The following is a 12,836-nucleotide window of genomic DNA, read 5'->3' on the forward strand; positions in this document are numbered from 1 at the left end:
CTGACGCCACTCGGGCCTCCCCCTCCCTGCACCTCGCCAGGCCGGGAGCTGCAGGAGGACGGGGCGCAGTTTCCCGAGTGCCCGGCCTCGCTCTCGCGGCTGCAGAAGCTGCGCCCTGGGGGCGGGGTGGGAAGGCAGAAGGGCCAGAGGCGAAGGGGCAGTGGGAGCCCCGGCCCCGCGGCGCGGCTTCAAGTTTCCACCAGCGACCGGTTGTGCAACAGCCAGAAGTGCAGGAGCCGAGGGCGCCTCGGAAAACAAGCCGAGCCTATAAACAAAGCCACGTGGCCTCTGGGCTGGCGGGGGCCGGGCTAAGAGCAGGCGCCTCTTCCGGCAACAAAGAGCCGCGGCCAGCGGCCCGGGATAAATACGGCGGCCGGGACAGCAGCGCAGCACTCCAGGGAGCCCCGCGCGCCCGGCGACCCTCCACAGCGCCCCCCGCGAGCGCAGGTACCCTGCTCCGCACCCCCGATCCCGCAGCCCTCCACTCGGGCTCCCTGCAGCCGCTCCCTCACCGGCCCCGGCACCCCGAGCATCCGCCCAGGGCGGCGCGTCCCCAAGGCCGCCGGGCCAGTCCCGTCCATCAGTCCGTCGCGTCCATCCGTCGCGTCCGTTGGCAGTGCCATGCCATTCCTCGGGCAGGACTGGCGGTCCCCCGGGCAGAGCTGGGTGAAGACGGCCGATGGCTGGAAGCGCTTCCTGGATGAGAAGAGCGGCAGCTTCGTGAGCGACCTCAGCAGGTGAGGGGATCGCCACTAATTTCAGCTGCGCAGAACTGACCCTGTTGGTCTCCGGGAGCGGGTCGGGTGACTGGGACTCAGGCCGGGCTGGAACAGGGTGAGAAGGGAGCCCCTGACCAGAAGGATGGAAGTGAGTTGTCCGGGTTTCTGCAGAGGTCGCCAGAGCACGGGATTCGGGGTATTTGGTTTCTCTTATGGTTCAAGGTCAGCGTCTCCAAGTGGGCACGACTCTTTACAGAACCCCGTGTCCCTCTGAGAATCTGACGACAAACGAGGATCTAGTCCCCAAACGCTAAACCTTAAACACACAACTTCAGGGGTCCCCTGCCTTAAAGGACACCGGTGTCGCGCGGTTTGCGGGTCGGGGCGCCGGCGAGTGGGCTGCACAGCTTTCACCCTGGGGTGGCGGGGCTCCGAGCACAAGCCTGGAGACGGGATTGCACACGGGTCCCGTCGGGAGCACCTCCAGGCTCTTCCCACGCACAGGCGACCACAGAGTGGGAAGAGAGGATGAGTAACCAGGAAGGGGCCTCCAGATGGTCCCTGGGGCACCAGCGCTTGCGGGCGGACTTGCGGAGCCATGGTAAGGACTGAGAGACAGAGCTGCGGAGGAGGGAAGGGAGGCGGGGTATAGATCCTACAAGCCTTGTACTTCTGGGAGGACGGCGTCTTTGCACCTGTTTCCTCGGTGGCCCTTTCAGTCAGTTTTCTTTGTAGAGTGAGTGCGCCCCCATTTCAAGTGATGCCTATCACCTGCAGCCCACCTGGCTTGCGTGAGCCTCTGGACTCAAGTTCCACCTGAGCTCTGTCAATCTGGTGGAAATCCGAGGTCCACCGTGCCTGCTGCTCTGCTTCGTCAATAACACAGGGAAGCAGCGACTAATGAGTTAGGTGGTCTGGAGTCCCTCAGTCATGATCTCCACAGATGGCTTCCGGATCGCTGCCATTTGGCCCAGAGGGGATCAGTGCAGACCGCTTACCCTTGGGTGCCTTTATCCCGGGCCCTTGCTGAAAACCACTGCTCCACACCCCAGCCCTTAAATTGACTTCAGTGGAGGCCAGCTTCCCACTCAGATTTACCAGTGGCTGTTTGGCTGAGCCCCTGGCACTCAATTTCACGAAAACTATCAAGGAAAACTCCTTATTGCCACGTCCTGACCTCCAGAGCCCCACACCTGTTTGTGATTTGTAAAGCATCACCTTTTGTCTTCCAATGGGAAAAAAATGTTTAATCTTGGGGGTCTGCCAGGAGAGACAAGAGCACATTGACCTTTATGTTAAAGACACTTGGAAGCAGTCCCTGGGGAGTTTGGGGAGCACTGTAAAGAAATCTTATTTATGGAAAACCAGATAATTTACAGGAAAATAAAAAGACCAACTGCTGTCACTAGACTCTTTTAAGGGACTCTAGTTACCAACTAGGCCTAAATTATTCTCCCTAGACTAAAAGCTTCCTTTTATTTTAGGAGAGTAGAAACTTCCTTCCTTCCTTCCTCCTCATTCCCAAGAAATGAGGATCTAATATTTTAGTGCTTTATCTTTGTGTAACAGTTTGGATTCTTTCTAGGGAGGTGCAGTCATGATCTGCTGAGCTGTATCACAGTGGCCCACCCAGATATAAGTGTAGCATGCTCCTCAGCGGGAAACAGACCATTGGGTTCAGCAGGAGAGGTTCAAAATGCAGAGCCTCTGGTTCGCATAAACATTCACACTGCATCTGCTCCAGGAGAAAAGCGGGTATCACTCCTATTTCCAAGTAAATAGTGGTGCCTCTCCCTCCACAGTAGGGGAGACCTGGAGAAGGTTTTACCTTACCACAAAAGTTTAACCCAGGCTGGAATCAGGTAGCTTCCCACCCCCTCTCCCCTTCTTGAACCTCCTTTCTTTCCTCCATTTTCACGCTTTCTGAGCTAGAACTGTCACCACCAGCATCATCACAAAGGGTGATCGATATAGTGCCCACCTGTGGCTCTTTGATGAGTCATCTGAGGAATCATTTGGTAGCTCCTAGCAAAGCAGCTGGCTGTTTGTTTGCAGAGTGTTTTTTTCCCCAGCAATTGCAAACAATCCCTTCCCTACTTAGCATGAGAAGTCTGCCAACTTCTTAAAAGCAGTTGGCCTTCTGAGACCTGGGTTTGTAGTCTCGAATATCCCCACTGTTTTCAGTCTTGGTGATGTTTCGCTGTGATGTCAGGTTTGGGCTGAGTGCCTGCCTACTCAGGTGAAGTTGAATGCCTCCCCTGTTAGGAGCAAACAAGGCAGGCCCTTTTGTTTGTTTTTTTTTTTGTTTTTCGTTTTTTTCGGTACGCGGGCCTCTCACTGTTGTGGCCTCTCCCGTTGCGGAGCACAGGCTCCGGATGTGCAGGCTCAGCGGCCATGGCTCGCGGGCCCAGCCGCTCCGCGGCATGTGGGATCTTCCCGGACCGAGGCACGAACCCGTGTCCCCTGCATCAGCAGGCAGACACTCAACCACTGCGCCACCAGGGAAGACCAAGGCAGGCCCTTTTGAAAGGGAGGGAGCGGGTGGATGTAAAACTGAGGCCTGCAGGGGCCTCATGCACTTACTCTGATTCCACCTACCATTCTGTGAGCTGCCTGAACAGGAGAGAGGGATGAGGGTACACTTGGTGTATTGCAGCCTGGGGACAGTGTTTTTGTGTTGACCACAGTTTGTCTGCCTAGCGCACCTTCTCTGGACTCTGCTGGCCATTCTCTCTGTGGTCCAGGGCCCTGTCCTCCTCCAGCAGCAGAATGTTACAAAACCCCATCACAGCTAAGTGCCCTGAACTGAGATCATGGGAGGATTTCAGATAAGCTTCAAGCAGGGCCCCTTGTGAAAAAGTTGAAGCTACATAAGCTGGAAGAGGAACGGCAAGTGTTACATTTGAGGAAAGAGTTCGGCATGAATTGGAGTGATCCAAGAATGCTTCAAGGAAGTGATGGCTGAGCCACCTCGTGTGCAGTCTTCCTCACCAACGACCCCCAACCCCGCCCCAGCCCACCTCCAGGATGAGTAATCTAAACTCCCTGAGCCTGGGCCACTCTTCTGCAAGCCTGCAGTTCAAAACTCCAATGTTGCTTTCCAGTACAGCTAAGACTGAACCGGAAGCAGGAAGTTTACTTCAGTGCCCTGGATGAGTTAGTGAATAAGCAAATAAAAATAATAGTTAAGATTTTATGAGTGCTTACTGTGTGCAAGGCACTGTTCTAAGAGCTACATACACTAGGCTGTTTGTTTTGCCAGAACAATCCGGTTACTAGCCATGTGAGCTTGACAAATTGGGTATGTATTGGAGCAAATTAGCATAGAAACTCATTGGCCTTAATCTACAAGTAAGCCCTTTGGGGTAGGCCACAGCTTTCTTAAATGGCCTGTTATTACAAATGAAATGAGAAATAGGGCTTTTTTTTTTTTTCCTTCCCTCCCTTTATCTCTGCTGCCAAATGGGCCTATTTTGAAATCTTTCACTTTTTCTAAAGTTGTCTTTAAGTATCTTTGTATGTGTGTGATGAAAGTACAGGGCTGGACGAGGTCTTTTTTCTTATTCTAGGCCTGTGCCTATAAAAATCAAGATTAGTAAGATCTGACTATAATATAGCGACTTTCTGGTTATTATTGAATTTAATGAAGAAAGCACCCTCTTTAAATGGTTTTGCTTATTTGAAAAAAAAAAATGTTGTGGTTCCTAAATGGTGGTGGCTTTTCTTGTTCAAAATTTCAGTTGTAATTTTCCATTGGCTTTGCATTTCCTTGAAATGGGCATAACTGAACTCTCAAAATAGCCTCTAACTGAAATATATTATTGCTTAAAAGAAAACATATAAGCAGGCAACACAAATAAACCCCATAGCCCTTCCTTCCAGGCCCTACCTCTGAAGTCCAAAACCTATTGTCTAAGTGAAAAGTGCAGGGTTTCTCTTTGGTTAAAGCTTTTCTACATTCTCCAGTGGGAGAGCATCATCAATTATGTCAAATTCTTCTTAAACTAGCTTTGGAAATGAGTCACTTGGGCTTAAAGCAGGTTATTGTTGTTTCTGTGAAGAAAGCAAGTGCTCAAATTCCTTTGAGGAATGTTTTCAATTAGAAAAGAATAAGATGAAATATAAATATTTAACATTGCTAAGGAATGGTCACAATCTATGGCCCAGGCTCCGAAAATGTTCTGCTAAACCTTAAATGTGTGATTGAGAGAGAATAAGGCAGCTTCATTTTATGGTTCTCTCTATGTGGAACTCAGGCTGTAGGCTTTTGTTCATGGTGTATGTGCGAGTTTCCTTTAAAAATAAGGCTTCGTGTGGTATTTTTACACAAAATGGCCTAACTTTGTTTTCTAAAGCTGTTCTCAGCTTTGGTACATCATGGACCAATCAAGTGACTTTCCATCTTTCTCCCTTCTCCTCAGCATTGATTGAAATTTCTTAAACTAGCTCTAAGGGCTCAGAGTTCTACTCTCCCTTTCTTCTGCCCCTCTTTTCCTGCTGACCTTGGTGCAAGTCAACTGACTGGTCGGTGGTTTTCTGCCTCTATAGCTGTGCAAGCAGACAGACACACACTCACGTGTGACACAAAGCTGGACCCAAAACATTCACCCTGGGCTCACTTAAGAAAGTGCCTCTAAGAGAGCGCATTTCCACAGTAATCGCTCTGAAACCTAAAAATATCCTGTTTCCCTCAATGAAAAAGAGAAGGCTAATGATATTAGGAAACTCAGTAAATGGTATTAAGCATGGCCTTCTGAGGGAAGATTAACAAATGACTGATTATCTATCAAGCCTATCCCTATGGGTCCAGAAACACTGAGTATATTGTTGGTAATGTCACGTGTAAGCATGTTAGTAAGATACTTATTGTACTTATTGAAGTGCTACTGGAGAGACCATTGTAGCAACAGGATACTGGAAATTGTTTCAACCCCTCTTTTCTCTTTTACATAATATCCATACAATGGAGAAGTGCAGGTGTACCTCATCTTATCCAACAGATGTAGGTCCAAAAAAGATATAAATTAAATCATATTTTAAATTCAGCAGAAGAACTCAGAAAATTAAAGGCCTCTAATATATGGCTGATGTAAGGGGAAACAAACCCTAATTGATGTTTTACTGGTTGGCATTATAAATCCTGCCTGGCGCATGCATGCCCCACGGGAGTTGGGGGGATCGGGGAACCTGTCTTCTCGTTGTACCTCAGTATTTCTCCTGCATTGCTTCTGTGGAAGCTCTTCAGAGACTTACTCTGAAATCCCATTGCATAATAGAATAGAACTCAGTCAGCCCCCCAAATGACAGCTCAGCTCAGTTTACTGAAGGAAATATGCCCCTGACCCAAGTTGAATCTACACATCTTTAGTGACCTGTGAATTGGCCAGTTCTGTCTTTTCAGCTCTTATAAATGTATGAGTTGTAAATACAGCTTGTTTCATTTAGGACTCAAGGTCTTCACCTCATAGCATGATGCCTACTGTTAGTCAAGGAATTATATAAAACCTAAACAACTAGTACTATACACTGAACATCTCCTAGAGATGCAGTCTTTAAGTCAGATTTTTGTAAATGTTTTAAAGACACAAGGGGAGCATGCTAGTTAAAAGCAGCTTGGGTTCACTTTAAATAGGTGAATTGTATGGTATGTGAATTATATCTCCATAAAGCGGTTTTTTTTAAAAAGCAGCTTGGGGTGGATGTTTTTGCAAAATGAAAGTATTGTGTATTATAGTGATACCAGTAACAATTCCTCTCCCTCCCTCCCTCCCCATCCATTCATCATTTTTGCTTAAAATAATGTTGTTGTACCCTGCATGGCTCCTAAAGAGTGCAGGGCTGTGTGTCAAATACAATGGCAGACACTGTTGGGAATTCAAAAGAAGCAGAAGCCCCCGTCCCTGCCTTCCACAGAGATGTGACACTATTTCATCCCCGAAGAGGGAAGACTGGGCCCGTACAGACTTCTTTTGAGTGATTATTTTATTGTTTGGTTTGAAGAGCATGTATGTTTGTGTTTTATAACACAGTAAGCTATTTATAGAAACAGCTCATGTTAAAGTATAGCTGTTACAGCTCATCCCCTCTTGTCTGTTATTCCTAGTTACTGCAGCAAGGAAGTATACAATAAGGAGAATCTTTTCAACAGCCTGAACTATGATGTTGCAGCCAAGAAGAGAAAGAAGGACATGCTGAATAGCAAAACCAAAACTCAATGTAAGCCGTTTGTTGTGAACTTGAGAAGAAAGCTGAAGATCATTATGATTGGGTTTTGGCAGGGGAACAAATCACACCTCACATGTTTGGCATCCGCTTTCATGTTGACTGTGTCATTCACAGAGGTTACCCGGATCTCTGCACTCAGAAACCTGGCTGTGCATTTTATGAGTGAGATTAATGTATTCTTTACAGTCGTGTTTATAAGTCAGTTGCTAGTTGGGGTGTTTTTTCCCTGCTTGTCACTTACATTTGACATAGTTAAGTTTAGTTATTATTCAGTGGTATGGTCAGCTGAACCAGTTCCAGTGTGTGCTTTTGTTTAGAACTGTGTTTTGAGGCTTCGAACATAGATTTCTTTCTCCCTCTTCCCTTGTATAAATACTAGTAACATTTCTAGATGCTGGATGTAAGTATGAACAGAGAGTATAAAGTTCTATTAATAAGCATGAATTACAGATCTTTAGTTTATTCCATCTGTACTGCATGGCTTCTTCATATTATCTGTTTTATTTCTACTTTTTATGGCCTTGTTTAACTTGTAAGCTTGGCATTTAACACAAACTCGTACTTGGGTATTAGATTTTTTTCTTTAATTTGGAGCTCTGGTATACTCAATCTGAGTATCAAAGACTTGAAGTGCTTCCGACAAGGTAAATTACGACTCCAGTATTTATACACTGCAGAAGTTAGGCATTTGCCTCCCCTTAGATTGTCAGTAGTCTGTCCTTTTTTGTCGAAACTTTTTTACACTTTGGATTAAATGAAAACGAAACAAGTTTAAAATCTTGGGCATGTTATAAATTTTAAAGCTGTGGGGTTTTGGGTTGTTTTTATTTTGTCTTTGTAGATTTCCACCAAGAAAAATGGATCTATGTTCACAAAGGAAGTACTAAAGAGGTGAGCACCCATCTGTTTACTAAGGAGTATGCTTAGCTTTATGCCTCCCCTGACAGGGTAGGGGCGAGACTGGGAAACTACTTCACATCATGACTGTCTTCTTGGATGTGGGTGGTGGAGGTCTGCAGCCCACTACCTAGCCAGCCATCAGAGTTTGGGGCTACAGAGAGAGATGCAAAAGTCACTAGGTGGGCTCCCCAGTCATTCAGTGGGATGATGTATGTAGCAATGCTTTATAAAGATTAATATTCCCACATCTCAAACACACTATTATAAAGCTTTAGCCTTTCCCTCAGGGCAGTGCCTCCCTTTTGTTCTAAGGTCTCTTTTAGACTTCAACTCAATTCATTTTAGCCCTGGAAGGGTTAATCACTAAATACGGGAGAAGTTTTCGTGCGCGCCCAGTGTGAGGCTGCACGAGCTAGATGCAGAAGAGAACAAGACACTGTAATATCTAAATTTGCATGGCACTTTGTAAAACCCTTTTATGTACATTTTCCCGCTGCACAGGCATTTGCTCAGATAACTAGGATACAGGCAGTATGACAGATTGATAGAATTTCTATTGCTGTCAGGGACCTTGGAGAACATCTAGTTCGCTCTGTGACTTGAGGCCCTGAGAGGGCCAGGGATACACCCGAGACCACCCAGGTACTAGAAGCAGAGCTGGGACTGTGAGTCAGGGCTCTCTACACCCAGTGCCTTGTGTGTTCACAGAGAAAAGACCAAAACTTCTTTGGCTTCTTCATGAAGCCTTAAAAACGTTTCTGATGATCACAGAGAGAAAAGTACCAGAGATGTGGCAGACAGAGTTGACACACATGGGGCTAATTCTTCCCCCAGGAGTATGTTACAGTGACCAACACACATCATATACCCAGCTCCCAACCTTTCCTTGACAGGCAAGTACAAGTGCGTGCAGAGAACAAGGGCCCAAATGGTACACGTCACGACTTTAGTCACTGACTAAAGCAGCTGCCGGCTGTACTACCCATCTTTGTGGCTCATGGTGGGGCAGGGCACCAGGGGCCCAGGGGCCCAGAAAGGGCTGATCATGGCACAGGAAAGCAGCAGATGGCCATAGGTTACCTAACACAGCCACCAAGCTTGTCAGCAGAGTCCAGGCAGATTTTTCTGGAAAATGACCTCTGCACCCCCTGCTTTCACATTCAGCGCCATGGATATTGCACTTTGGGGGAAGCCTTCAACAGGCTGGACTTCTCGACTGCCATTCTGGATTCCAGAAGATTTAACTACGTCGTACGGGTGAGTCTCTGTAGATTACCCAGACTCCCAAGCTGAATTGTCTTTTCGGGTTGTCTTGAAGTAGTTCCCCCACATCAACCAAAAACAACACAAACAAACAACTTTTTAGGACCCTGGGGATTTTAAGGAAAGCAGAAAATGGATTCCTCAACTCCCCCCTCCCCCGATGTACTTCAGGTTCCTATACGGATACTGAGATCCACGTAGGATGGAGCCATCCATATGGATGTCCCTGAGATTGGCCCCCTCAGACAGGGGCCGCCGTAATACCTCACGTGAGCCACAGTGCAGGCAGCACAGGCTCTAGCAGTAAGATCAGCAACAGAGAATTCAGCAGAAAGCAAGTTGTAAAGCACCTTGGCTTGTTTTAAAAACTTTGTGCACCTATGATTGTTCTCACTGTCCTTCCTGCCCGGCTTTAGCTGACTCTAGGTGACCCTAAGGCATTCTTGGTTTAAGCCTCAAAACTGGGTGAGTTCAAAGCACCCCAGAACTTCTTCCTCCAGACTCCCTTCCCCCACCCCCATGTAGTAACAATATTCAGTCCCAGGTTCACTTAAAGCCTGAAACTACCTGTTTGGCTCAGTTGCTTCCCATTTTAAACCCTATGTTGGAAAAAAATAATTTTTTAATGAGCTTTAGCAAAATATTAATGATGAAGGTAGTAAAGCAAGGAAGTCTAACCATGACCTTCAAGTCACTGATTCTTTTTAGTTGGTTGGTGGTTGTTTTTCCCCCTAAGCTCCCTTGTATGTTTTTGTCAGTGGTTCCACCTGGGCGGGTAGCAGCTGTTTGGGTTTTAGGATCAGAAGTAGGAGGGAATTTACCCGCTGTGGGTGTTAGTTGGTTGGGTTTTTATTTTCTTTTCCCTAGGTTGTGCTTCTCAGTGCCGTGTCATTGAGTCAGATGATTGCAGAGGCTCAGCCAGAGCGATGACATTCAAGCCCCCTTGAGGCCTGGATCATTCACCTGTCATCTGGGCAGATGCAGGGCTGGCCGTCCCAACTGACCTGATAAAAAACCCAGGCCTCTTGTAGGTTAGAAGCTCTGAGCTGAGCCCATGACCAGACCTGTCTAGTCTTCAGCTGAGCCCTTATTCCAGTCCAAAAGGGATGAAAGTAAGAGACCTTCTTGATGAAATGTTCATGTCATTTCATCAAGACTCTGCCGCTTCTGGGAGGTCACTGTGGCCGGCAACCCAGTGCAGGCTGGTTGGAGTCAAGCCCGGGAAGATCTGGAAACTTGTTGCTAAGACTATGAATAGTTTCCATCCTCTAGGTGTTAGAGGAAGACACCCAGATCTGATGTCTTGATTCCAAACTGATCAGCATTTGGTCAGTTTTAAGACGGTTCTCCTTCCTACTTGTTCTCCTTCTCACAAGAAATAAAGCAAAGGAACAAGGATTCAAATAGTGATATTCTGTTTCATGCAATTATGTGCACTGACACCTTTTAGCCTTCCATTAACCCTGTAAAGTGTAGGTACTTTTATCATCGCTGTTTATATAAACAGAGGTACAGTGAGGTAAAAATGACCTGTCCAAGGTCACGAAGCTACAGAAGGGAAGAAATCCAGATCTGAAACCTGGGCAGTCTAAAGTCCACACTCTTTAGCCGCTGCAATGAGTTCCATATAAGCAGAGGATTGAAAGTAAAATGGCCTGAGGTCAGATCCCAGCTCCACGGCTTTCACGCTGTTTCAGCCTCTCCAACACTCACGTTCCCGGGTGTAAGAAGGACTCAGAATAACCTCACTTCACAGGGTATCTGTGAAACTCAGTAACATATATGGAAATACTCTGCAGACCAGAATATGTTATTCAAAGTTAGCTACTAATACTTATTATTACCTACTTATCAAAATTATTGTTTATTCTCCCTGAAAAGTCTTTTCAATTTGGTTGATAAGAAATGTTTTTCTACTTAGATAAAAGAAAAATTACCTGGGGAATCATGCCCTTTGCCCTTGATTAAAACTCAGCATAGAGGACTTGTGTCTGTCAGTATCTGATTGTAAAATACATCCTGAGCACATTCTCCTAACCTTTAAGAAACTACTGAATGCTTTCAGTTACTAGGTTCAGAAAGAGGGGGGAATATTTCCATTTTGGAAAGAACAATCTTTTTTTCCCCTTCACTGTTAAGGGTCCTCTGTAATTTGAGAAATGCCATTTTTATAAAGAGCTTAAAACATTTTAATGATAGGCACCATGTTTTGAGGGTTTTCTTCTAAGGAACTTAAGACACTTCTCAAATATTCTTCTTATCCTTAAACCAACTTTGCAAAGTAGCTTGCCAGTATGTTATCCTCATCTTACTACTGCAGCTTAATGGTTTTTTAATACTACAATGATTCCTCAGTCCCAGTAAGAAACCGAACCAACTTTGAAGCCTTAAAATCTGTTTAACCTCTTTAAAGACAAAGTACATTTTTTAAAAAGGTGTCATGTTCATGCTAGCTGTCAATGTTAATAAAAGAGACATGCAGAGGGAATAAAAGGGATAGCCAACACTCCTATCTCAATGTTATGATGTTTTATCAGCATGAAAATTTTGTGGAACTTTTGGAATCAAAATTTGAATATAAATAGGAGAGGTTTTTATACAGCATTTGTACCTTTTTTTAATTGGCTTCAGGCTACACTCATTGCCTCTACCTGCTTCTCTACACACTTCCAATGGCTTAAACATAGTTTTAACTGGGTTTTAAAGATGATTTTAAATCTTTAAAAGCAGTAGTTTATGAAAGGCCATTTTTAAAAAATGAGTTTACACCATGCCTCAAGACCACATTTTGGAAAGTCCCCTGGGGAGCCAGCGAGGATTCCAGGGGCTAGGCCAGTGGTGGGGTTAGAACCGTAACCACAAGAAAGCAAGTACTGACTAACCCACCCAGGGCACAGAGAGGCCAGCGGAGAGAGTGGATCTCCAGTAAACACATCAGAATCACATCTGCACATTAGAATCACCTGTGAAGCTTGCTCCTCTAAGGAAGCCCACCTCTAGAGCACTCGAGTTCATCAGTTGAAGGTGGTGCCCAGGCACTGCTACTTAAATTTATCCACCAGGTGATCCCAATGTGTTTTCAAGTTTGTAAACCAGCTCAGAAACTACTTGGGAGCCCAAATGTTATATTTTGCATAATGAGTTTTTAAACAAGACACCCCGAGGCACAAGTGCAAGAGAGGGCTTTAACGCTTTAATGCCAGAATGCTCTTTGATCTGGTCCTCCCAGCTCTCTCTATGGGATGAGAATGTGGCCAAGTACATGGTAACTGTAGATGCTGTCTTCAGACCAGGAAGAACCTTGAATAGCGGTTTCCTGACCTGACTGAAGTGACCCCTGTGTGCATCAGATCAGGAAGGACAAACAGAAGTTTGCAACCTCACCCTCTCTGTCCCTCTGCAGCAGAGAAGAACATCCACAAGCTAAACCAGTAGTGCATATTTTTATTTTTTTCTGCATTACCACCCTAAGTCCATTTGAATGTTTCCAGCAAGTTACTGCATTCCTACCGCCCCTAAAAGTCTTTTCCAAAAACATGTTTTAGTTTAAGTTGACTGGTGGTTTGGCAAATGAAAGGCTGAAATATGGCACGATGACTCAAATTCAAACCCAATGCCTTAAATTAAGGGCGTGCTGTTGCCAAGCCTCTGGTGGGTTGTGATGTGTATGGGCAGCCTGGCCCCTTCACCAGGTCCCTCTGCTGCAGTGACCTTGGATTAATTTGGTGC

General features: G+C 46.0%; 1 protein-coding gene across 1 annotated transcript in view; it reads left to right on the top strand.

The window, feature by feature from the left end:
- The first annotated feature begins 392 nt into the window (after positions 1-392).
- FBXO32 (F-box protein 32) overlaps positions 393-12,836 on the top strand; it is a 33,889-nt gene continuing 21,445 nt past the window's right edge. The window contains exons 1-4 of the mRNA XM_082674427.1: positions 393-737; positions 6,823-6,935; positions 7,786-7,835; positions 9,009-9,101. Coding sequence (XP_082530553.1) covers positions 622-737; positions 6,823-6,935; positions 7,786-7,835; positions 9,009-9,101 — 372 coding nt within the window. The 5' untranslated portion in view covers positions 393-621. The remainder of the gene's footprint in view (positions 738-6,822; positions 6,936-7,785; positions 7,836-9,008; positions 9,102-12,836) is intronic.

This window comes from Grampus griseus, assembly GCF_964374135.1.
Source record: "Grampus griseus genome assembly, chromosome: 17".
Classification (NCBI taxonomy): domain Eukaryota; kingdom Metazoa; phylum Chordata; class Mammalia; order Artiodactyla; family Delphinidae; genus Grampus; species Grampus griseus.